This window comes from Pseudophryne corroboree, chromosome 9 (genome assembly GCF_028390025.1).
Source record: "Pseudophryne corroboree isolate aPseCor3 chromosome 9, aPseCor3.hap2, whole genome shotgun sequence".
Taxonomy (NCBI): Eukaryota; Metazoa; Chordata; class Amphibia; order Anura; family Myobatrachidae; genus Pseudophryne; species Pseudophryne corroboree.
The window spans coordinates 52238635-52262151 of NC_086452.1; the positions used below are offsets into that span (position 1 = coordinate 52238635).

The 23517-nt window shown below is 46.0% G+C and overlaps 1 protein-coding gene across 7 annotated transcripts in view; it reads left to right on the forward strand.

Moving 5' to 3' along the window:
- Positions 1-23517, forward strand: part of SZT2 (SZT2 subunit of KICSTOR complex) — a 295338-nt gene that overhangs the window by 161374 nt on the left and 110447 nt on the right. For 5 of the 7 annotated variants that reach the window (XM_063939324.1, XM_063939327.1, XM_063939326.1 and 2 more), the window contains exons 25-27: positions 17583-17714; positions 18132-18321; positions 20596-20649. In XM_063939324.1, coding sequence (XP_063795394.1) covers positions 17583-17714; positions 18132-18321; positions 20596-20649 — 376 coding nt within the window. The remainder of the gene's footprint in view (positions 1-17582; positions 17715-18131; positions 18322-20595; positions 20650-23517) is intronic. The other 2 variants (XM_063939325.1, XM_063939330.1) reach the window with 1 other exon arrangement.

Sequence of the window (23517 nt, forward strand, 5' to 3'; positions counted from 1 at the left end):
TAAAAACTTTAATACTTTACTAGTGTAATGTTGCGCCTGAAGGAAGGGCAAATTACACACTGGTAAAAAATCGTACCTAGAATCTGCTTGTGTATAGGTAAGAGGTTTTTTTGTGTCCAAATTTGCAAGATGTCTAACTGTGCGCAATCCCCGCTCATGCCACGATCGGAATGGTTGTGTCGCCAAGCCATGTTGGAAGTTGATGTTGCCCAGAAAGGGGAGATGTAGAGAATAGAGAGTGTGAAGTTTAGCTTTATTACGTATTGTGTGCCATGTTGACCATGTTGACATGAGCAGGGGATTGTCCAGTACGTGTGAGGGGATCTCATGTTTGGGTAAATGTAAGAAACAGGTCAAGTCTAGATTAGAAAGAAATTGCTTTTCTAGTGTATAATTTGCATACTGATCTGTTCCATGGAGCCAATCCTTAATATATCTACAGATGGCTGCTTGGTTATACAATTTAACATTAGGGAAATTTATTCCACCTTCTTCTCTAGTTTTTTGTAATATCTTTAAACTAATTCTTGGTCTCTTCTTGGCCCAGATAAATTTTCGGAAAAATTCTACAATTTTTTTTCATCAGACAGAGTAAGTGTGAGTGGAAGAACTTGTAATGGATACAATAACTTTGGAAAGGTGATAAGTTTGATTAAATTGGCTCTTCCCAGATATGACAACTGTAGGTGTTGCCAACCCTCCAGTTCAGTTTCAATTTTTGCAATAAGTGGGGCTATATTTGCGTAATACAGATTATGGATATTTTTGGTTAGATATATCCCCAAATATTGTATTTGAGAAGAGGTCCACTGCAATCCTCCAAAGGGATTACGTGGAGTGTAGGGACGATTGCCTAGCGCCATTGCCTTTGATTTGGATAGGTTAATCCGAAACCCCGAGAGCGAGCCAAAATGATTGAAGGTATGGAACAAGGGCTCCAAACTCTCCTCAGGGTTAGAGACAAACAGCATTAAGTCATCAGCAAAGGCTTGCAGTTTTAATTCCTGGTTTCCAATTTTTGCCCCTTGCAGGGTCGGCCACTGTTGTAAATGGCGCAACAGAGGGTCCAATGCCAGGTTGAATAATAGGGGTGATAATGGACATCCCTGGCGTGTCCCTCGATGCATCTGAAATGGCTTGCCGAGAAGGCCATTGATCAACAATCTAGTGTTGGGTTTTAAGTAGAAATATTTAATCATCTCCACAAAGAGAGTTCCAAATCCCCTACAGTCCAACACCTTGAACAGATATTCCCATAAGACTTTGTCAAAGGCCTTCTCGGCATCCAAACTCAACACTACAGTTGATGAGGCCTTATTTGCTGGCGAGGAAGCTAGTACCGCTATAGCAGAGCGAATCCCTAGGACAGAGTGTCGACCCGTTGTGAAGCCCAATTGGTGTGGAGTGAGAAGAGATGGCATTAAATTTTGTAGCCTAGTAGATAATATTCTAGCCATAATTTTGTAGTCTTGATTTAATAATGCAATCGGCCTGTAAGATTCCATAAGAGAGGCATCTTTGCCTGGTTTAGGTAACAATAGTGATATGGCTTCGTTAAATGATGGGTAAGGAATCTTATTATTAAAAATCTGCTGAAATAGAGCTGTAAGCGTAGGGACTATTTCAGGCTTTATAATTTTGTAGTAATTGGCGTTTAAACCATCTGGACCTGGTGCTTTGTTTGATTTCAGAGAATCAATGGCTACAAGGATTTCTTGCTCTGTGATTGGACTATTAAGGCCCTCCCTCTGATCTGTTGTTAGTTTAGGCAAACCCACATTCTCTAGGAAGGCATCTATATTTTGTTGGTCGGGTTCACTAGATTTATACATATCAGTGTAGTAGGACTCCAATAAGTTTAATATGTCTGGGTGGGAGGTGGCCGTTACTCCGGAACCCTGATCTAACAATCTCGTGATATAGCATTTTTTCTTTTGCTGTTTTGCCATAAAGGCCAGAAGTCGGCCAGACTTACCCCCCCACCTATGATATTGATTTTTCATGTATTCAGTCTTAAGTTTTGCCTCTTGTAAGAGAAAGGCTTCCAATATCCCCTTTTCCTGTAGATATACGGACTTATTTTCCTCTGTAGCAGAAAGTATATATTGTTGGTGCGAGTGTCGTAGCCTATTAGTTAAAGAATATAATTGGTCCTTCCTATCCTTGTTGCGTTTAGCTACATATGATATTATATGCCCTCGCATTACTGCTTTGGAGGCTTCCCAAAATAGAACTATATCGTCCCAATGTTGTATGTTGTCATCTACATAAGCTTGCCAATTAGTTTTGAGATATTTTTGGAAATCTTCATTTTGTGATAGGTATATCGGGAAGCGCCACAGTTTAGAGGTGTGTAGGGGATTTCTCCTTTCTATATCACACAATATTGGAGCATGGTCTGAGATTATGATGTTGTCTATAAATGTGCGATTAACTCGTGTAAACAAGGATTCTTCTAGGAGAATATAGTCTAGTCTTGTAAAGGTGTCATGCACTCGTGAGTGATATGTGTATTCTCTACTAAAACCATTTTGGAGCCTCCAAACATCCAACAAAGAATGCTGAGAGCACAAAAGGGAAATGCCTTCTTTATTATGAGGAGACGGATTCACCTGAGATTTCGAGTGATCCAGGGTGGTATCATGTAGTGAGTTCATGTCACCTCCAATGATTAAATTGGGTGTGGCATGTTGCATTAGCAGATTAGATATTGTCTGAAAGAATGAAAAATTAGGTGAATTCGGTGCATATATGTTGAGGAGTGTAAACTGTTCACCATGTATTGTTATAGTTAACATAAGGAATCTACCTTCAGGATCAGCAATAGTTTTGGTCACTTCAAAGTTGAGGTTCCTGGCAAATAAGATCGCTACCCCTCTTTTTTTCTTGCAATAAGAAGCCGAAATGCAATCCCCTAGCCAGGGGCTTTTTAAAGTGGAGTTTGCTTTTTTCAGCCAGTGGGTTTCTTGTAAGAATATTATGTCTGGGTGAGCTCGTTTTAAGTGTGTCAGCACTTTACGTCTTTTAATAGCTGAATTCAGGCCTGCTACATTCCATGACAAAAATCTGAAAGAGTTAGAGGTGACCTGCGGAAACTGCGTTTTAGGGGACTGTGTTTGTGTTATCCTATGCCAACTCTAACAAGATTCGCGTGTGTGCTGATTGAGAAATACGGCACATCTGCTCTGTCCCAGCTAGCAGAGCACATGTAGGATGACTTACCAGATTGAGATTGAGACTCGGGCGCGCATGGCCTGGGAAAAAGGGGTAAAGCAAGGGGGAAAGAAAGAGGAAAAAAGAACAACCAAATTATCATCAACAATAACAATAATACATTTGGTTCACGTCTAACACCCAATGTCGATGAGTGAGACATCTGGGGTTATACCAGAGTTACGTCACCAGTGTGGTATCGCTAGCCTTGCTAACTTGTAATAGTCCCAGCCATCACCCATTCGGGGGCGGATTGGTAGTTGAGGTGAGTGTAGCGAGTTTAAGACAACTTCTGGCCTGAGTAGGGTCATCAAACATATGGGTTTTGCCATCGGTGGTTACTCTGAGTTTGGCAGGATATAGAAGGGCAAATTTGATGTTGTTTTCAAAGAGATGTTTACAGATAGGTGTAAATTCTCTCCGTTTCTGAGTAACCGCATTAGAAAAATCCTGAAATATCAGGATTTGGAAGTCACGGACTAGGAGAGTACGTCGTTTGCGGTAGGCCATTAGGACATTTTCTTTATCCCTATAGTTCAAAAATTTAGCTATGACCGGCCTTGGCCGTGCATCTCGGTTCTCTCTTTCGGGCCCTATGCGATGTGCTCTTTCAATCACTACTGTACCTGATGGGGTGGGAATATTCAGTATGGATATGATGTCAGTGCTAAGGAGATCCATTAGGTCTGTTCCCTTAATGGATTCGGGGATGCCTAGGAACCTCAGGTTACTCCGTCTGGTTCTATTTTCTAAATCTTCTAATTTAGATTCTAGTTTAATGTTAAGTTGGACTTGTGCCTCAGCAAATTGTTTGAGTTCAGAAATAGCGTCTTCATTGGTACTGGTACGTTGTTCCACCTCCACCAAGCGCTTGGTGTTTGTTTCCAAGTGTGTTAGGATTGTGTTAATAGAGGCCTGAATGGCATCCAGTTTTTGTTCAATTTGTGTTGTTTGTGTTGGATTCAGCAAACTAGAGGGGCCATCTGTGCCTCCCAGGGGGGGGCTTTCTGGAGGTGTGATGGATGGGGAAGAGTTAACCGAGCCACGTGTAGTGGAGCTCAAAGGTTGGGTATTCTTACCCTTGTTCCTATTTTTCATGTTTGACATTTGAGACCTGTCTAGAAATCTGTCCATGCTATGAACGGTTGTCTTTGACCAGAAATTGAGTGTGCCCCCAAAAAGGAAAAACCAAAAACAGAATATCACATAATATGATGGTTAGGCTAGCGAACCATGTATTCTTTGAATCACATTATTGTGTTGAATGGAGTGTCAGACATTCAGCAAATTCTAATATGTTTAAGAACTCACGGGGACCTATGTTTCCGTAGCTGATAACAAAAAAAAAAAAAAAAATGAATTCCCCTCCCCCCACCCACCGGTTTGTATATGTATATATATATATATATATATATATATATATATATATATATATATATATAGATAGTTAAATGCGAAGTACAGCAGCCATCAGGTGGCTTTACGCAGGGAGCAAGCAATTACCGACTTGTACCACGAGATGGCAGCCCTAGCCCTTCAATATTATAGTTGGCCAATGAGCTATCAGACTGAGGTGAGAAAGAAAGAAAGAAGAAAAATAAAAAAATAAATAAAAAAAATATATATATATATTCCAACAGAACAAATATCTTAGATTATTCTAAGGATTGAGGTACAACAGAGTGAATCTGGAATGACAAGCTTGTTTATGTATTAGTTTTGCTATTCGCGTGCCCAGTCTCCCCTGAGCGCACAAAAGCAAAAGTCACTGCCAAGTTGTCCTGTAGTGTATCTCAACCATCACTAGATGGCATATGTGCACCTTGCTATTTCAGGGAGTAAACTGGTGAGAGAAGAGGTGAATAGGGAAGAGAAACAGAAAAGAAACAGGTATAGGTACACTTGGTCAGATTCTGTGCACTCCTGCACTCCAACCTTCACATGTGTTTAAATTGTTCCTCAGAAAGTATATGACTATATGTGGAAGGGTTTGCCACAGTAAGCAGCAAGTGTGGCTGAGTACATTAGATGAGAGTTGAGCTAGAGGAAAGAAATATAGGAAAAGAAAGGAGAGGTGGTCCGGAGAGAGGGGTGAGGGGGGCCTGGGTAGTCAGCCACAAACTAGCACCAAGAGAGTTCTCAGAAAGTTATTCCTGACAGTACAGATATCAGTTCTACCTGGAAGGGCAGTCCAAAGTCGATGTAGTGTCTGGGTCAGATTCTCCCCCAGTTAGTGGTTGAGGTAATCACCTCACTCCTGTTCACCGATGAGATATGAGATATGTCCCCGCTGTCTACGGCCACACCACCACTGTGACGAGATGGCTGTCTGCTTTGATGGCACCCCAAGCACCACGTTATGAGACAGGTCAGACGGCTCAGTGGGCAAGGGTGTCACGGCTTTGCGACGGGGACACGTTTTTATTCCCTCTCAGGTCTGGTCCTCCGTGGGGTCGTCCTCTGCTAGGTCTCCGGTCCGGGTCTTGACGTAAAGCAGCCTCAATATCTGGGCGGCAGGCACAGCGCCGATGTCCACCCCCGCAGCTCCGGTCCTCCTTCCACGTGGTCCCACAGTCGCGGCAAGCCCCAACCGACCAGGTGCAGTCCGGACCACCCAGAATCACCGTCCGGGGTATCCCGTGCCGCGATCCGGCCTGGTTAGCGCAACCACGATGACAGGGGTTAAATATGGCCCCAGCGGCTCGGCCCTTTCCCCAGAGGTCGCCTCCCCGGTCTCTGCCGCACCCAGGTCTCCGTGATATAGTTTTCCCAGGACTTAGTGGTTTTCAGGTAAGGGGAACAGGCTCAGTTCTGGCGTTCGCGCCAGTGGCACTTTAATAGATATCTAGGCGAGTTTCACGGGCAGACATCACCCGGGGTCCCCAACAGTGGGAGTCAGTCTGGGCAGTGTATTCAGGACAGCAGCCGCTGAGTGCCACTCCGATGGCGGGTCTCGTCCTCAGTCAGATCCCGTCTCTCACCTCATTGAGCTCCCCCTCGGTTCAGCCCCAGTGGGATAGCAGGGCCGGCAATGGCGCCGGGTCACGCCACTGGGAGACAGGCAGGCCTCAGAAGCGGCAGGCTGGATTCCGGCGGCTAACTGCTTCAATCTTCCCTATGGTCGGCTCGTTGTGTAGGGCAAAGATTCCACTACACCTTCCAATAGTTTTTGTGAAATTTATACGACGTTTATTGCTGGATGGAGGTAGATTTAGTCATAGGGAGACAGAGACATCTGTAAAAAGCGGCCATCGCGATGCTCCGCCCACCGGAAGTCCTGTACCCTAGTCTTTAATGATTCTTTTAAACCATCCATCAGTACCGATACTGCTACTTCTCGATGGTTTATGTTTGTTTTAATGTCCTCTATGCCTGTGTATTTTGCCATTTCTGATAATGCTCTGTGAAAATACTCTGCAGCTGTCTCTGACTCCTTCTGTTTAATGGAGAATATCTTGTTCCATCTGACTACCGCTGGGAAATACTCTTTTAACTGTAAGTTTATTCTTTTTACATTGTCTTTGTTGTACACATCTGTAAGAGGTACATCCTGATCTAATCCGCAATCAGCTAAAAATTGAGTTGCGTCAACATTGGAGGGTAAACATGCTCTCGGCAATATCTGCCAGTCTTTATTGTTGGGCTCTACAGTGTTACCTAAGTCTCTAATGTATTTTTGACTGGCAACTAAATCTTTTCTAGGGTCAGGGAATTCAGACACGATGGTCCTTAATTCCATTCTGGAAAATGGGCTATACATGGCAATGTTCCTCACAGGGGTGACCCCTGATGTGTCAGTTTTCCCATTTGGAACAGCTATTACCCTAACAGGAGTAACTCTAACAACATCACTTTGTGTGGGTTCTACAGCCTGTGGTGAAATGGCTTCAGCATAGTGTATGGTGCCGTACTTACCTGTAGATACGACCTCACCTATCCCTCCGCTAGGGGCCTTTGTTACTAATCTCGTGGGTGGAGCTGTGCCTACTGTGGTCTCTGCTATGGTGGCTGCTAGAGAGAGCGCTGAAATTGTTGCCGATTCGTCTTCTTGATCACACTCCTGAGGAAAGTTCAAAACAGGGTACAACTTGCACGGGTTAATACTTGCATTGGTTAATTGGTTAACATTATCTTTAACATTTATACAGTTGCTAAGTGTTTGTGTGTTACACCTTAGTGCGTCATTCTCCGCAACCAATTTCTCTCCCGATATGTATGGTGGCGGTGGGGCCGTGGCTATCAGTTTTCTGATTGAGCCAGATCCCGCCGCCTGAGCCAATCCTCTCTGTATGTCACCTTCCTGTTGCCACAACTGCAAATAATCGTAATGTTTGATTCGTCTCTTTGTTGATTTAATGAGACATATCCTTCTCCTTAAATTCGTTAACACTTCTGTGCTGAAGCTACCTACTCTTGGGAATTTCTCCCCGTCATGTACTGTCATTCTCTCCCATTCATCACATAAAGCTTCTGTGTGACTTCCGTATTTCTCACACATTACATACCTTGCCGACCCAATTGGTCGGTTCACTGAATCAACCCGAACCGAGGTTGATCGCCCCCTACCTGAACAAGTGGCCCCCATAGTTCGAAGGTGTTGCTTTATTTAACCAACCCTTACGCAAACCAAATGTCCAAAATAGGCTGACGGTGGCGGTTTACCGAGTACCCCACTCACTCGCCCACGCCGACCAATACGACCTGATCACACCGATATGGTGCTGGCGTACTCGACCTAGGGCCCCTGCGACCTGAACCTCTATTTACTGGAACCTGTGAGGGTGATCCGAAGAACACTTACTCTTTCCAGTAACTCTTGGTTGCTGGATAGTTCCTGAGTGAGCAGCGAACTTCCCTTAAAATAAAAAAAAAAGTTACACAAATCACGTTAGAATGTACAAATAGCGTTTATGACCTTCATACACAAATAGTACCGGTCAGGTTTACTAATGCACACAATTACGTGCGGTACAATCGTTTAGTACACAAGCAACTAATCTTATGTACTGAGCGACCAGTGGAATCGAAAATTTCGGCTGCGAATTCCTTCAGCCAGAGCTTATATGGCCTATATGGGTGTTGCACCAACCCTTTCTTGGTGTTGTGCCTGTGGACTGTATAGCGGACTTTCTTGTCTGCTGTACCTGAACCTGTTGGTCTGCTATGACCTCCTGGTCTGTTACAGTATGACCTCCTGGTCTGCTACACTCTAATGCTCAAATTGTATATTTAACCAGGGATGCCTCCCTAGCCACCATGTACGTCACTTACACGCATGTACCTCACGAGAACTCGACTTTTCTTGTGGTTCAACCTGTAAAATTGTATACAACACACTCACTCACCACATGTACACTTTTGTTTCTATTTCTATTTCTGCGCAGAAATTTCTCTTTAGACCAGATGTGTTACAAATTAGGAGAAGGATCTATTAATTTAAATTTGGAATTAAAAATTTTTTTTCGCGATTTATCGCCTGGCGTTATTTACCGCGTGGCGCTACTTATCGCGTTGAGAGGAGAGAAAAAAAAACTTGTGATTTGAGTTACGTGGGCGTACCCGTACGCTCCGTTGCGTAATATACGCTGCGTGCGTCGGCCCTTGGATTGCGTACGCAAGTCTCAGTCTTTTGTTAGAGACACGTGTACGCAAAGCAAAGATCCACCGTAACACAATTTATACGTTTATCAACTATAGAACTGGCAAACAGGAGAGTGACATACGAAAATACACCAATGAAAAGGAAATGCAGATATATATGTGTGCGTGCGTGTGTACGCAAGACAGAAAAATAAACAGTTTTAAAAAGACACTATTGTTTTGTTCTTACCTCCGGTTCCCGGATTCCTTCAGCACCCTTTACTAAGAGAAGCAGACGCTTATCCAAACAGCACTACGAGGAATATGATCTCCCAGACGGGCGAGCCGCCAATTGATAAAGCTAAATATTTATCGTATATAATACCCTTTATGAGGTCCAAGAACACTGTACGCTATTTATGTATGAAGTACCGTAAGGGTACGCTAGTTGCGTAACAATCGCTTTGCCGTGATCGAGACGCTCAAGCGTCACGTTCACTCACGGCCAAGAGATCACAGGCAGGCACGTTATTGGCTGTTAACAAACGTAATGATTCGCTATAGCGTAGCGAACGCTCGGGACCACGAGGAGATCACCAGCGGCGCTGACGCTCACTATATTAAACCTTTGTATCTAAACCATAAACAGTGTATTGTGCAGTAAAACCTTAGTGTAATGTTTGAGAGTAAATGCAACACAGTATAACCTTAATACCTTAAAAGCTGTTTGAGCGTCACCGACGCTCTGAGAATACTTAATACTATAAGAAACACACAGATACCGTACTCAGGGTCCAACGCCTAAAATATATATTATGAATGCTATACTTGCAAAAGAGTTAAACACAATACAAGTCATACACTACAATATAACATAGACTACCTAACCATATAACTACACAGAAAATACAATACAATTCAATTTAAAGGAAAATGAGAGAGAAAGGGAAGGAGAGAGAGAGAGAATGAGAATGAGAGAGATTGGCCCACAATAACAAGAAGATCAATATAGTTGCGGAGAAACACTTACGCACAAGGGGAAACGATCGCATGCGCCTCGATATCCAGCTCCCGATTATCAGCAATGAGAACCGTTGAAGAGAGTGAACTGGATATGGTCGGCCTGCCTATTTATGCCCCACACACAATACAATTCAATGGTCCCTACAATCTCATTGTTCATTGGACACAGGAATTCGGCTTCGCATTATAACAAAAGGTCATAGGTTGATTCATACAGGTGGGTTGTGACTGTTTCCAACTGTTCAGGTGGGTGGGATACTGAGTTTCCCGCCGCATGACTAAATAAGAACAAATAATAGTAAATGGACATAAACTTCTTATGTCCATAACTATTCGCACGAGCGATTAATCCGCTCCAAACCAACACCGGAATATTGCTATTTAAATACTCTTCCGATGGGTACCAAACACCACTGTATGACCCCTGTTAGACCCTTCGTACAATACAAAGAGGGATCTCTCTGTTCGGGAACATGCTATGTTAACTAAACTTTCAGAATCTATCAAAGGGACCATGATCTACAAAATACATTATTACTGAAAATATGTAACGATTGAGTCGCACGCTACGATCACATAAACTCTACCGTAAATACGCATACCGTGCGCCTGCGGGTGCCCGCGACTGTGAGTATGCGTACGCACGGGAGAGCGTACGCATGCGCAGCACGGACCTGTGTGAGGTGCAAATATGGTAGTGTGCATAGAGATATTTTTCTGACTTTGACACCTGTATGCACCCAACAAGATGGGTGTTCCTGCTTCTAAGCAGACGATTGCTCGCTGGATTTGTAGTACAGTTCAGCTTGCACATTCTGTGGCAGGCTTGCCACAGCCAAAATCAGTAAAAGCCCATTCCACAAGGAAGTGGGCTCATCTTGGGCGGCTGCCCGAGGGGTCTCGGCTTTACAACTTTGCCGAGCTGCTACTTGGTCAGGGGCACACCCTGACTGAGGAGGACCTGGAGTTCTCTCATTCGGTGCTGCAGAGTCATCCGCACTCTCCCGCCCGTTTGGGAGCTTTGGTATAATCCCCATGGTCCTGACGGAGTCCCCAGCATCCACTTAGGACGTTAGAGAAAATAAGAATTTACTTACCGATAATTCTATTTCTCGTAGTCCGTAGTGGATGCTGGGCGCCCATCCCAAGTGCGGATTGTCTGCAATACTTGTACATAGTTATTGTTACAAAAATCGGGTTATTCTTGTTGTGAGCCATCTTTTCAGAGGCTCCTTCGTTGTTATCATACTGTTAACTGGGTTCAGATCACAGGTTGTACGGTGTGATTGGTGTGGCTGGTATGAGTCTTACCCGGGATTCAATATCCTTCCTTATTATGCACGCTCGTCCGGGCACAGTATCCTAACTGAGGCTTGGAGGAGGGTCATAGGGGGAGGAGCCAGTGCACACCACCTGATCCTAAAGCTTTTATTATTGTGCCCTGTCTCCTGCGGAGCCGCTAAACCCCATGGTCCTGACGGAGTCCCCAGCATCCACTACGGACTACGAGAAATAGAATTATCGGTAAGTAAATTCTTATTTTAACTTAATCCCTCCTGCACAGGCATTATGCAATGTGAGCAGGGCATTTTGGAGAACCCTCCCCATCTTACACGAAGGAGGATAAGGGTCTTATTATAGATGAAAGGGCGAGATAATTGAGTCTGCCTTGGATCAGGAGCTTAGATTCCCTTATATAAGCGGTTATGTAGATGCTACGCTTCCTGACGTAAGGAGTTCAGGAACCAGAGAGTTTTCAATTTATTCGTATCCCTCTCCTCGTTGACAAATGTCACCTATACCTAAAGTGACCGCCTTAAAGGATACGTCATGTCGCAGGGTGCACACTGCATTAAAATCATTTTATAACAGCACATTTGTCGCATGGCCTGGGCGTAAGAAAGTCGCCTAGAGGAAATTTCTCAGTTATCGGAGCATATTCGAAAACCAGCGATTTATATGTGTCAGACTTCAAGGGTCGCTACTAGAATAGCGTCCCGTATCTCGATTTCGGACATTTCCACTAGAAGAATTTTCTGGCTCAGAGAATGGCTAGTGGTCTCCGATTCCCGGAGTAGAGGCTATTCCATTTTGGGAATTAGATGTTATATGATGAGTTTGACAAGTAGATTTTACAGGTAACTACAGTGAAATCTACCGTTCTACCTATTTCTTACTCAAGCACCACTTCACACGTTAGAGGAGGTTGCTCGGGACCAGTGTTTAAGTTCATTCGATCGCTGTCGTACCAAGCCAGAAGACAGTCGACACCAGAAAAGCATGAGGGTCTCCCTGCTCACGTAGGGTCCACCTTGGGGACGTCTGGGCCAACACATCACCAGACGTCTGGGTCAGCAGATATTTCCCAGGGTTACAGGATAGAGTTACAGGAGTGTACACTCAGGCTGTTTATTAGCAGTGCGAGGGCCTAAGGTGCCCATTGCGAGCACGAGCGTTACAGAAGGCAAATTCAAAGACTCCTAGATACAAAGGCTTAAGTCGCCAGTCCCTGACCCTCAATGAGGAACGGGATTTTATTCAAAACTTTTGGTAATGCAAAATACCTTCATATTCCGATTGGGACCCCTCACCAAGCTTACTTAAGATTTGCGCCAGTGTGGAATTACTACCGAATCAGGGCCCTGCCATTCGGTCTATCATCAGCCCCAAGAATCTTTATAAAGATCATAACAATAGTGGTGACAGCATTGAGACAGTTGAGGGTCACGATCATACCTTCTCAAGACGATCTACTGATATAGACCTCATCTCAGAAACAGCTGATAGAGGATGCTCAGCATCTCAACAAAGTAATCCAACCTCATGCTAAATCAACGGACTCAATTCCTCTGTCTCATATTGGACACTATAAAATTGAGAGTATTCCTACCAGAGCACTAGATCAAGGACCCACAAAGTTTACTGGCTCAGGTACTAAGGACACAGACGGTTTCTCTACACCTCTGTGTGCTACTTCTCGAGAAGAGGGTGGCGTCATTCACAGCTCTCCGGTACAGCAGACTTCATTCCCGAACATTCCAGATGAAACTCATTGCTCAGGGAGCAGATTCGCAATGGCTTCTACATCAAAGAATCCAACTTCCTCCACACATACGAACCTACTGATTTAGTGGTCGTTGCACAAGAATCTCGCAGCATGCAAGAGATTCGGCATTTGGGATTGGAGGATCCTGAAAACGAACGCCAATCTCAGAGGTTGGGATGCCGCCCTAGTGGTACAAAGTCCTAACGGTTGGCAGATTCCAGATGGAATAAATCCAGTCAGTTATTGCCGGCTTAGATCATGAAGGGCAGCCTGCCCAAATACATTCTCGAACTGAGAGCAGTTGGCGGTGCGCTTCTCTTAGCCGCAGACCTAGTCATGGGTCAACACTTAAAGATACAGTCGGACAATGTCACGACGACTGCTTGCATAAACCATCAAGGGGGAACAAAGAGCAGAATGGCGTTAATGAAAGCCACAAAGATCTGGTTGTGGGCAGAAAGGCGAAACATCATCCTCTCGGCAGTGTTCATTCCAGGTGTGGGAAACTGGAAAACAGATGATCTCAACTGCCAGGACATGCATCCGGGAATGTGGTGCCTACATCCACAGATTTTCGACAGGGTGGTGAGGAGATGGGGTCTACCTCTAGTCGATCTAATGGCGTCTCGGCGAGACCATCAGCTGCCCAGATCTGTGTCCAGGACAAGATATCCAGCAGCAGAAGGAGTGACCGCAGTAACACTTCCTTGGTGTCACAAGAGTGTTTTTATTTCTCCACCTTTCCCAATCATACCCAGGGTTCTGTAACGGTGGAACCGAGAATGAGTACGGACAATTCTAATGGCACCAGATTGGCCCCACAGGAGTTGGTACTCAATCCGGCGAGGGTTACTGGTGGAAGATCGTTGGCGATTACCTCAAAGGGAGGACCTGCTATCTCAGTGACTGTTTCAAGATTTAACGGCGGGACTAATGTAACCCGGATCTTAACACACAGAGGGATACCAAGAACGACCGTTCCTACGATAATTACCGCTAGGAAGCTGGTCACAGCCATGCATTACTACAGGATTTGGAAGAGGTACATGGACTGGTGTCAATAACGTGGGTGGAATTCGACGAACTTCCACTTATCCAGACTTTTACTGTTCCTTCGGACGGTCTGGATATGGGACTGAGGCTGGGCTCTCTGAACGTTCAGGTTTCGGCTCTCTCCATCCTATGTCAACAAGCGTTTGGCATTCTTGCCAGAGGTTCGGGCTTTTTTTACGGGGGGTTCTGAGGATACAACCCCCTTTTCGCCCTACGAATGCGCCATGGGACTATAATGTGGGCTGGAATTTTTCAGATCTCCAACGTTTGAGTCGTTAGCAATAACAGAGCTGAACTATATCTTTGACAAGGTCACGTTATTGCTTGCCTTGGTTTTGGCCAGGCGGGTTTCTATGTTGGGAGTCCTATCGTATGAGTCCTTTGAATGTCGCATGGGGTTAGAGCAGAACTCCGTACAAGAACAGGTTCCTTCCTAAGGTGGTTTCGGGGTTTCACGTAAACCAGCCAATTGTGGTTCCATCTTTTCAGAGTCTCACAGATGGGCATGTGTCTTTGGCTGTTATCCAAGCTTTACGGGTATACGTACAAGTTACTTTGGCCTTCAAACTGTCGGACCATTGTTTGTTCTTTATGAGGGTTGGCCAGCATCTAAGCTGCTTTTGTCTCCATGGATTCGACTTGCCATTTGGCAAGCTTATGGTTCCTGTGGCAAACGGGTTCCGGCTCATACGGGTGCTCCTACCAGATCAATGGGTGCCTTGTGGAGGGCCGTCAGAGGTGGTTTCACTACTCAACTTTGCAGAGCGGCGACGTGGTCCTCAACCCACAGGTTCGCGAAATTTTACAAGTTTGATGCCTTTGCGTCCGGACACTCTAAGTTCGGACGTTTAGTTTTGCAGACCACTGACAGCACACCCTCCCTGGGGGATAACTTTGGGACGTCCCCTATTGTATATGACTCCAGTGTCCCCTAGTGGATGAAAGAGAAAAGAGGATTTTGGTACTTACCGATAAATCCATTTCTCTGAATCCTCTAGGGGACACTGGACGCCCGCCTCGGTGCTGTCAACCTGCTGTGTTCAAGGTTCTTGTTCAAACAGTTCGTGCAAACAGCGTTGGTTTTTCTGTTAAGAATTACTCGGAAGCTGTTTGAGTTTTGATATGTGGTACGGTTCGGTTCCTCGCCATGTGCTCTAGTCTCATGTCCTGCTCTCTCGGTCAAATTTTCCAAACTGAGGGATGAGGGATGTGAAGGGGGAGGAGCCGGCTGTGCAGACAATGCTAATTTTTAGATTGTGCCACACCTCCGGTTGCAAGCTTCACACCCCTATTGTATATGACTCCAGTGTCCCCTAGAGGATTCAGAGAAATGGATTTATCGGTAAGTACCAAAATCCTCTTTTTTTTATTTTACTGTCTCTTTAAAATATCTGTATGTGGACAGATGGAAAGAAATCCTGGAGAGAGAGATCCAGGATAGAGATGTACGTTGGGCATCATTGGCATAGAGTTAGTAGCAGAGTCAAAATTAACAGATAAGTTGATTGAGGGGAGATGTGTATTGGGAAAAGAGGAGGAGGCCCCCCCTATGGGGAGTTGGGTGGAGATATAGAGAAGGCTCACTTGGACAAGTAACATAGTCGGTGAGGTTGAAAAAAAGACAAGTTGTCCATCGAGTTCAACCTGAACTATATTAGCTATTCTATTTTGGTTAAAGGCCATATCCTTGGATATCTATTTCCGTTACAAATTTATCTAACCCATTTTTAAACACATTGACTGAGTCCACCATTACAACCTTCTCTGGCAGCGAATTCCACATTCGTATAGCCCTCACAGTGAAGAATCCCGTCCTGCGCTTAGTACGAAATTTTCTCTCCTCAAGCCTTAGTTGATGTCCGCGTGTTTTGTATAGAGGTCTCTTAATAAACAAATCACCTGATAGCTCTGTGTATTGTCCCTTTATATATTTGTAAATATTAATCATATCTCCTCTTAGTCGTCCCATTTCTAATGTAAACACATCTAACCTAGAAAGCCTCTCCTCATAGTCCAGCGTCTCCAACCCCTTAATTAATTTGGTGGCTCGCCTCTGAACCTTTTCAAGTTCTAATATGTCTCTTATATAATAAGTATTATGTGAACACAGAAGAATAGAGGCACAGAGGAAGTGGACTAGGATAAGGGGGTGGTCAACTGTGTCAAATGCAACTTTGAGGTCAAGTCTAAGAATAGAGAACAGACCTTTGGATTTGGCCATGAGGAGGTCATTGGTGACCCTGGTGAGGACAGTTTCAGTGGAATGAAGAGAATAAAAGCCAGATTTGGAGCTGGTCTAGGGGGGGAGTGGGAGGGGAGGGATAAGGTTACCTTCTGCATGAGTAACTTGGAGCAAGGAATAGAAAAGAGATGAGGGAAAAGGTGTCAAGTGAGGGTTCCTTAAGAATGGGAGGCCAGGCCATTGCTTTAGGTATGTTTCCTTTTGGATTTTTTTGTTTTTTGTTGACAATAAAGCGTCAGAATAATTTCATGTCTTTCCTCAAGGCCCACAGATCTCTTACGGTCTCAACCGGGGCAGCGAGGATTTGTAGTTTTCAAGTTGCTGCACAGCCTCAGCAAGACTGTCAATAGCATAACGTCCGGGTCTGGGTTTAAGTCCCCTTCAGACTGGTGATATTTTCAGATTCTGGAGTAAGGTTCACGAACGTTGCATCAGATTATGTCAAATTTAAAAAAAAAAAGGTCTGAAACGATGCTCTATGCGTTCCCCCTGAAAACTAGGCTGGGAATACCGCAAGGCTCTTGATAACAGCAAGTATTCCTGACTTGCACAGTGTCGGCAGCGCAATAGAGTCTTATCTTCTCGTCAGCAACTCCTGGTCGCACTCCCACGTCCCTACCATGTGTACCGCCTCTTCTGTTTCAAGACTATATGATATCCCTTTCTGACCTGTAATACCACCATCTCTGTTTTTGTTTGCTGTCCAGAAGGGTTATTTCATGTTTATAGCAATTCTCTTTTGACCCGCCATCAGCTCCACTGATCTCCATCGTAACCTCTAAGTCGGCACTTCTGCATCACCTAGGGACTGTGATTATTCCATATCTGGGCATGATCCTGTTGAAAGCCCAATCCAAGGAACTGGAAGTTAGCCACCGCCTGCTTATTACCCTGCTTATTACCCTTGAAGTCACATGGCTGAATAGCCACAGAGAGGTTCTTTCTCCTGTAGAACTGATGGCACAGTCCAAATAAGCATTTGACTGTGTAACACCCGCTGGAGGATGGTCTTAAAGGTTTGTATATCCAGATGGAGTCCTCACCATAAATACGGATGTCTTAAATGTCTCAGTCTATTTTGAAGCAAAATAGTAGGAGATCGTCCTCATGAGGTAGCTTTATCCAATTCAAAGATCAACATCTTAAAGAAGAAAGGGAGGTATAGGAAGGAGGAGTGTTGCCTACAAGGGTTGAACCATAGCCATCTGTGTTCTCCCTACGTCCTTAGAAGGACTTAGAAGTTTGTATAATAATCCACCGTTTTGGAAAGCATGTTTTGTACCATAACACAGGGTACTGTGTATTAGTGGGCTGGCAATACACTTGTGTGAAGGCTGATGTTGCAGTGTGTGTCTAGAAATGTACAGGTCACACTAAGGCACAGGTATGTTAAGGTTTGCAAAATCATTGTGGTTTCTCCTGTAGACGTACAGAAGCTGACGACTCCTCCAGATGTTTCCCTGTCCTCAGCGGAAAATTCCGTATGCAGCGCCTCTACATTAGCAACCCCACAATCTAGCGCTGGAATTCCCACACTGAGCGTCACTCCCGCAGTGGGTAAGGGGACCGCAACGCATTGTTTTTGTGTTAGGCTGCCAGTCATTTACTGAAGACATTGTCCCTTCCTTCCTTCCTTCCTTCCTTCCTTCCTTCCTTCCTTCCTTCCTTCCTTCCTTCCTTCCTTCCTTCCTTCCTTCCTTCCTTCCTTCCTTCCTTCCTTCCTTCCTTCCTTCCTTCCTTCCTTCCTTCCTTCCTTCCTTCCTTCCTTCCTTCCTTCCCCCTTTCTTCCCCCTTTCTTCCCCCTTTCTTCCTTCCCCTTCCCCCTTTCTTCCTTCCCCTTCCCCCTTTCTTCCTTCCCCTTCCCCCTTTCTTCCTTCCTTCCTGTTTTACCATTACATTTGTCTAATCTTTCCATGTGTACCCTAGAAGCGAGCCACATCCACTTACAGTGAGTGATCTTTCTCTCCGCACCAGGTAATGGATATGAGGTAGAGCACAGGAGGGAAACGCACATCTCCTTCAGCCGGCAGTCGTCTCTACAAGACATGAGCGCTGGCCGCCGCCTGCGCTGCCCGGTGTATGTGTATAATTGCCCTCTGGAAGCTCTCCGGGAGCAGCTAGTCAGTCCTCGGCAGCAGAGATTGTCCTGTGACGTCTTTTTTAGGTCAGTTGTTTTGCTCCTCCATAATTACTCCTTTCTGTGAGTCTTACTAACCTCTAGAATTTCATTCCTTCTAATTTTGTTTGGAACCAATTAACCTACCAGTATATTTTTGGATTGTGGGAGGAAACCGGAGTACCCGGAGGAAACCCACGCAAGCACAGGAAGAGTATACAAACGCCACGCAGTTATGGCCATAGTGGGAATTGAACTCATGTCCTCAGTGAGGCAGTAATGCTAACCACTACACCATCCGTGCTTTATGGCTCTGTTGGCAAATAGAATAAGTCTACTCCCACATCATAGAAGTCTTTTCTCGCAATGTTTAGTTTGGTAACAGGTTGCCATATACACATGTATTCCTTAAATTTTGACTTTTTTCCAATGGGGGTCATTCCGAGTTGTTCGTTCGCTAGCTGCTTTTAGCAACATTCCACACGCTAGGCCGCCGGCCTCTGGGAGTGTATATTATCTTAGCAGAATAGCGAACGAAAGATTAGCAGAATTGCGAATAGAAATTTCTTAGCAGTTTCTAAGTAGCTCCAGACTTACTCCTACACTGCGATCAGTTCAGGCCGTTTCGTTCCTGGTTTGACGTCACAAACGCGCCCTGCGTTCGTCCAGCCACTCCCCCGTTTCTCCAGACACTCCCGCGTTTTTCCCTGACACGCCTGCGTTTTTTAGCCAACATCGGGAAAACGCTGAGGTGCCGCCCAGAAACGCCCCTTTCCTGTCAATCATTTACCGAACACCAGTGCGACTGAAAAGCGCCGCAGACGCTACAACAGTACAGCTAAGTGTTTAGTAAAATAACTAAGCGCATGCGCTGTGCATACCTTGCGCATGCGCAGTAAGCGACTAATCGCAGTATAGCGAAAATCGGCAATGAGCGAACAACTCGGAATGACCCCCAATATTCCTTACAGTGTATCCTATCCATCCACTAAGAATTGTTGATGTCACTAGCTCATAGTGACTTATAATGAGCTGCATTTTCAGCGATGCCATTGGTTAGTCGGGTTCGGTATGATTTATTGGCTGACGGTATCCCATCTGCCGGAATCCCGGTAGTGAGCCCCCTTGCAGGTTCGCTGCTCTTGCCACAGGTTCTATTCCCACTCAGTTTGTGGCGTGGACCCACTAACCAAGTGGGTATACCGGCAGCAGCTGGGATTTCGTCTGTAGGTATTTCACCGGCTGTCGGTATTCCGGAGTCTGTCTACTTAACGCCGGGATCCCAACAGCCGGCATTTTAACTGCATCCCGGTAAGTCCCTATGAAAAGAAGTTTTCAAGAATATTGAATTAGCCTTTAAGGGGTATATTCAATTGGCGTTGGATCCATTCCGACATGCATTTGTCGGAATGGATCCGACAACCTCTATTCTATCCCATCTCAATTTGACTTGTTCAGGTTGAATTGAGATGTAGGGACCCAGAGGAGGAGGAGGAGGGGGGGGGGGGGGGGGGGGGGGGGGAGCCGCGGGGAGACCAGCGGGGGACAGCCGCCGGCAGACGGAGGAGATCAGCGCTACAGTAGCATGACCTCACTTGCCGGAGCCGGGTGGAAGCTGCCGTGTGCGCCGCGCGGCTGTGTGACATCCTGCTGCAGCGCTGTGCTGTAGCGCTGATCTCCCCTATATGCCCGCGTTTCCCCGAGGCCCCCCCCCCCTCCTTCTCTGGGTCCCACATCTCAGTCCGACATTTTTTATGTCGGACTGAGATGGTCAAAAAGGGGGCCAAAACCTGCCAGTTTTGGCCCCGTTTTCGACACAAGCACTTGGATCGGCAGCTATACCGCCGATCCACGTGCTTTTCGACAAGTCGAATTTTTCCACTTGTCGAAAATATTGAATAGGTTGGAACCCCTTCCGACCTAAAAAAAAGTTGAAAACTGACATCTTTTCGACAGGCGGCAGCTTTCGACGTCAATTGAATATACCCCTATATGTTCATCCACTGGGTGTTGCTGTCTGGGGCTCTTTAACCTTAGCTCAGTGGAGTAAGCAAAGAAAAGATGTTCTCTCCCCACAGTATCTTATGTCTAAAAATAAAGATCTCTCTGTCCCCATTATCATTGACGCACAACTTTATAAAGAGGGAAAAAAACCTTTTTGCTCAACTTTCCTTGATGTTCGCTATCAGTCCATTTATAAAGTTACCTCTAACCTATTGATAACTCCGATAAATAGGGCGCAGCTCTAACATGGAAGCAGGACTGCCGGGTGCGGCGAGCGTACTAACTCGGCAGCTGCTAATAGTCTTCTCTCTTCCCCAGCGAGTATAAGCAGGAGTCAGTATCGTGGGGAATCTTTCAAGAATTGAAAACCAGGTAGTATTACAACGCAACACTGCTTTGCACAGGCTGGAGATAGACTGGGGGTTACCGGGTTGCTGGGTGTGGTGGAGTATGGGGGAAGGGGAAGGTGGCGGAGTGGTGAGCATAACCTCTGCTTTAGCTGCATGTGCATAACATGTTACATGTAAGAACTACAGTATGTGCTGCCGGTGTGCTGGTTTTTGTGGCCCGTCTGTTATCATGCAATGGGCTTTGGCGATATGAATCAGCAACAATAACTATCCCCATCCCAACGTTATAAAATCCTGAATCCGTTTCCTTTTACTGGAGAGAATATTCATTTCCAAACAGCACTGATTTTATATAAAAACAGGATATCAGGACAGATTAGCAAAAAAAAAAAAAAAAGTGTAGAATTTTATTTAAAAAATTAAATATTGGTAATTATTTAATACTTACAGTACATTTTAAGGATACATTTAATGCTAGGTTCACAAGTTTTGGCATTGAGTAGGGAGAAGACTAGATGTTCATGAATATAGGTGGTCATTCCGAGTTGTTCGCTCGTTGCCGATTTTCGCTATGCTGCGATTTGTTGCTAACTGCGCATTTGCATGATACGCAGCGCGCATGCGCTAAGTTATTTAACAAAAAACTTAGTAGATTTGCTGGTGTTCGTACGACGCTTTTCAGTCGTACTGCTGTTCTGTAAATGATTGACAGGAAAGGGGCGTTTCTGGGCGGCAACTCAGCGTTTTCACGGTGTTGGCTATAAAACGCAGGCGTGTCAGGGAAAAACGCGGGAGTGTCTGGAGAAACGGGGGAGTGGCTGGCCAAACGCAGGGCGTGTTTGTGACGTCAAACCAGGAACTAAACGGGCTGAGCTGATCGCAGTGTAGGAGTAAGTCTGGAGCTACTCAGAAACTGCAAAGAATTATTTAGTAGCAATTCTGCTAATCTTACGTTCGCAATTCTGCTAAGCTAAGATACACTCCCAGAGGGCGGCGGCTTAGCGTGTGCAATGCTGCTAAAAGCAGCTAGCGAGCAAACAACTCGGAATGAGGGCCATAGAGCGCTTTTTCTTTAAAATGTTATGGCACTGGCGCTACTTATGGCCGACCACCACCACTATGAATATAGCCTGATGTATGAGACTGTGCTCAGATTCCTTCTGCTGTACAACACGGGAACCCCGCTCAGTGGGCCTGAATCAGATGTGGTTGGAGTAGCTGATTCTGCTGCTTATATGGATCCAGCACTGATATGGTGATACAGCATGGGGCATGCAGTACTGATCCGAGCTGCGTCCAAGGACGACATCATTGGCCAGCTGCGTAAACCCATGGCGTTGTGCAAGCCGACCGTCGCAGGTCCTGCCAAGAGGCCAAGAAATCTCCGTTCGTCCTGGACTCTTCCCTCCCTTGCAACGGCGGTGACATGCCTCTGTTTTGAGAAACATAGGCCGTCGCCGTCCCCAAACTGCATCAGACAGCCAATCACTGACAGTCTGATGCCACCTTGCATCCGCCGTCGCAGACTCGTACTGCACATGTGCATCACCAAAGTACTTTATGATATGCGCCGCATGTCCGTTGGGACCATAATATGGCCCAGTGCCTGTAGCCAAGAGTCTCCTTGCATTACACTATTGCAGTTGTGGCTGCAACCCTTGTCGCAGCACTATTGCAAATTTATGCTGACACTGCAGCTGATGGGCTGTCTACTGAGATGCCCAGCGGCTGCGGATCTAATCTGCTGCGGTGCGCACATAGGGGGTCATTCTGACCTGACCGCACGCTGCAGTTTTTCGCAGCCTAACGATTGGGTCAGAACTGTGCATGCGCTGGCGCCACAGTGCGCCAGCGCATGGCTACCCATCGCAGCGCTATGATCGCAGCGCTATGATCGCCTCTACCTGATTGACAGGCAGAGGCGGTCGATGGGCGGGAGGGTGCGAAACGGCGGCATTGGGACGCCGTTTCGTGGGCGCGGTCCGTCCAACGCAGGTGTGGCCGGACCGTGCAGGGAGTGGCCCGCAGCGGCTGAGTGACGTCACACGCAGCCACTGCGAGCCGGGGAGCGATGAGTAGCTCCCGGCCAGCACGCTAAAGCTGCACTGGCCGGGAGCTACTCTTGAAGTGCTGCTGTGCGATACCTATGCACTTCGGCGGGGGATGGGGCAGCACTGACATGCGGGGCGCCCTGTGCTGGACGTCCCCCCGCATGTCTGAGTTCATGGTCGTAGCTGTGCTAAATTTAGCCCAGCTTCGATCAACTCGGGATGACCCCCATAGTTGCACCATCAAGCAAACATTGGCTGCACCATTGAACATTAGAGCAGCCCTATAGTAGCTCAGAATGTCTGATGGTACATGGCCGCCAGTGGAAATGCTTCTGCCAAAGCAGCTTCTGACACTGGCACACCCCCGACATGCCCACTCCCATGCCTGCCGACGAAAGATACTGCCCAGCAACACCGTAGAGCTGCCACACGATAGTGTTGTATAAGGACACAACAATGGTAAGTGGGGGTCTTACTCCCTGCACATTCATCCACACGGGTGTGCATAAGGGAAGGCGCTTGCAGTCCATTTGCACAAAGTTGCAGACAGGTAACTGCCCAATGCACACTGCTGCATTCGCTTGTGCTTGTGACTCAGAATCAGACCGTGTCTGTGTATAAGATCTATACCAGGTTGGCCTCATGGACCTCCGCATAGGCTTCCCAGCTGCACCGTCACTAGTACATTGATCAGTGTGATGTCTGGTTTTCTATAAATGATACGTTTATGTGTCCTTGTCACCAGCGATTGGTGTCCGTCCTATTAACCAGGCCTCGGAAGACCGTGTCTGTATGTGTGTGGGCTTGCTGTACATATTGTACGTGCTGAGTGTTCCGGG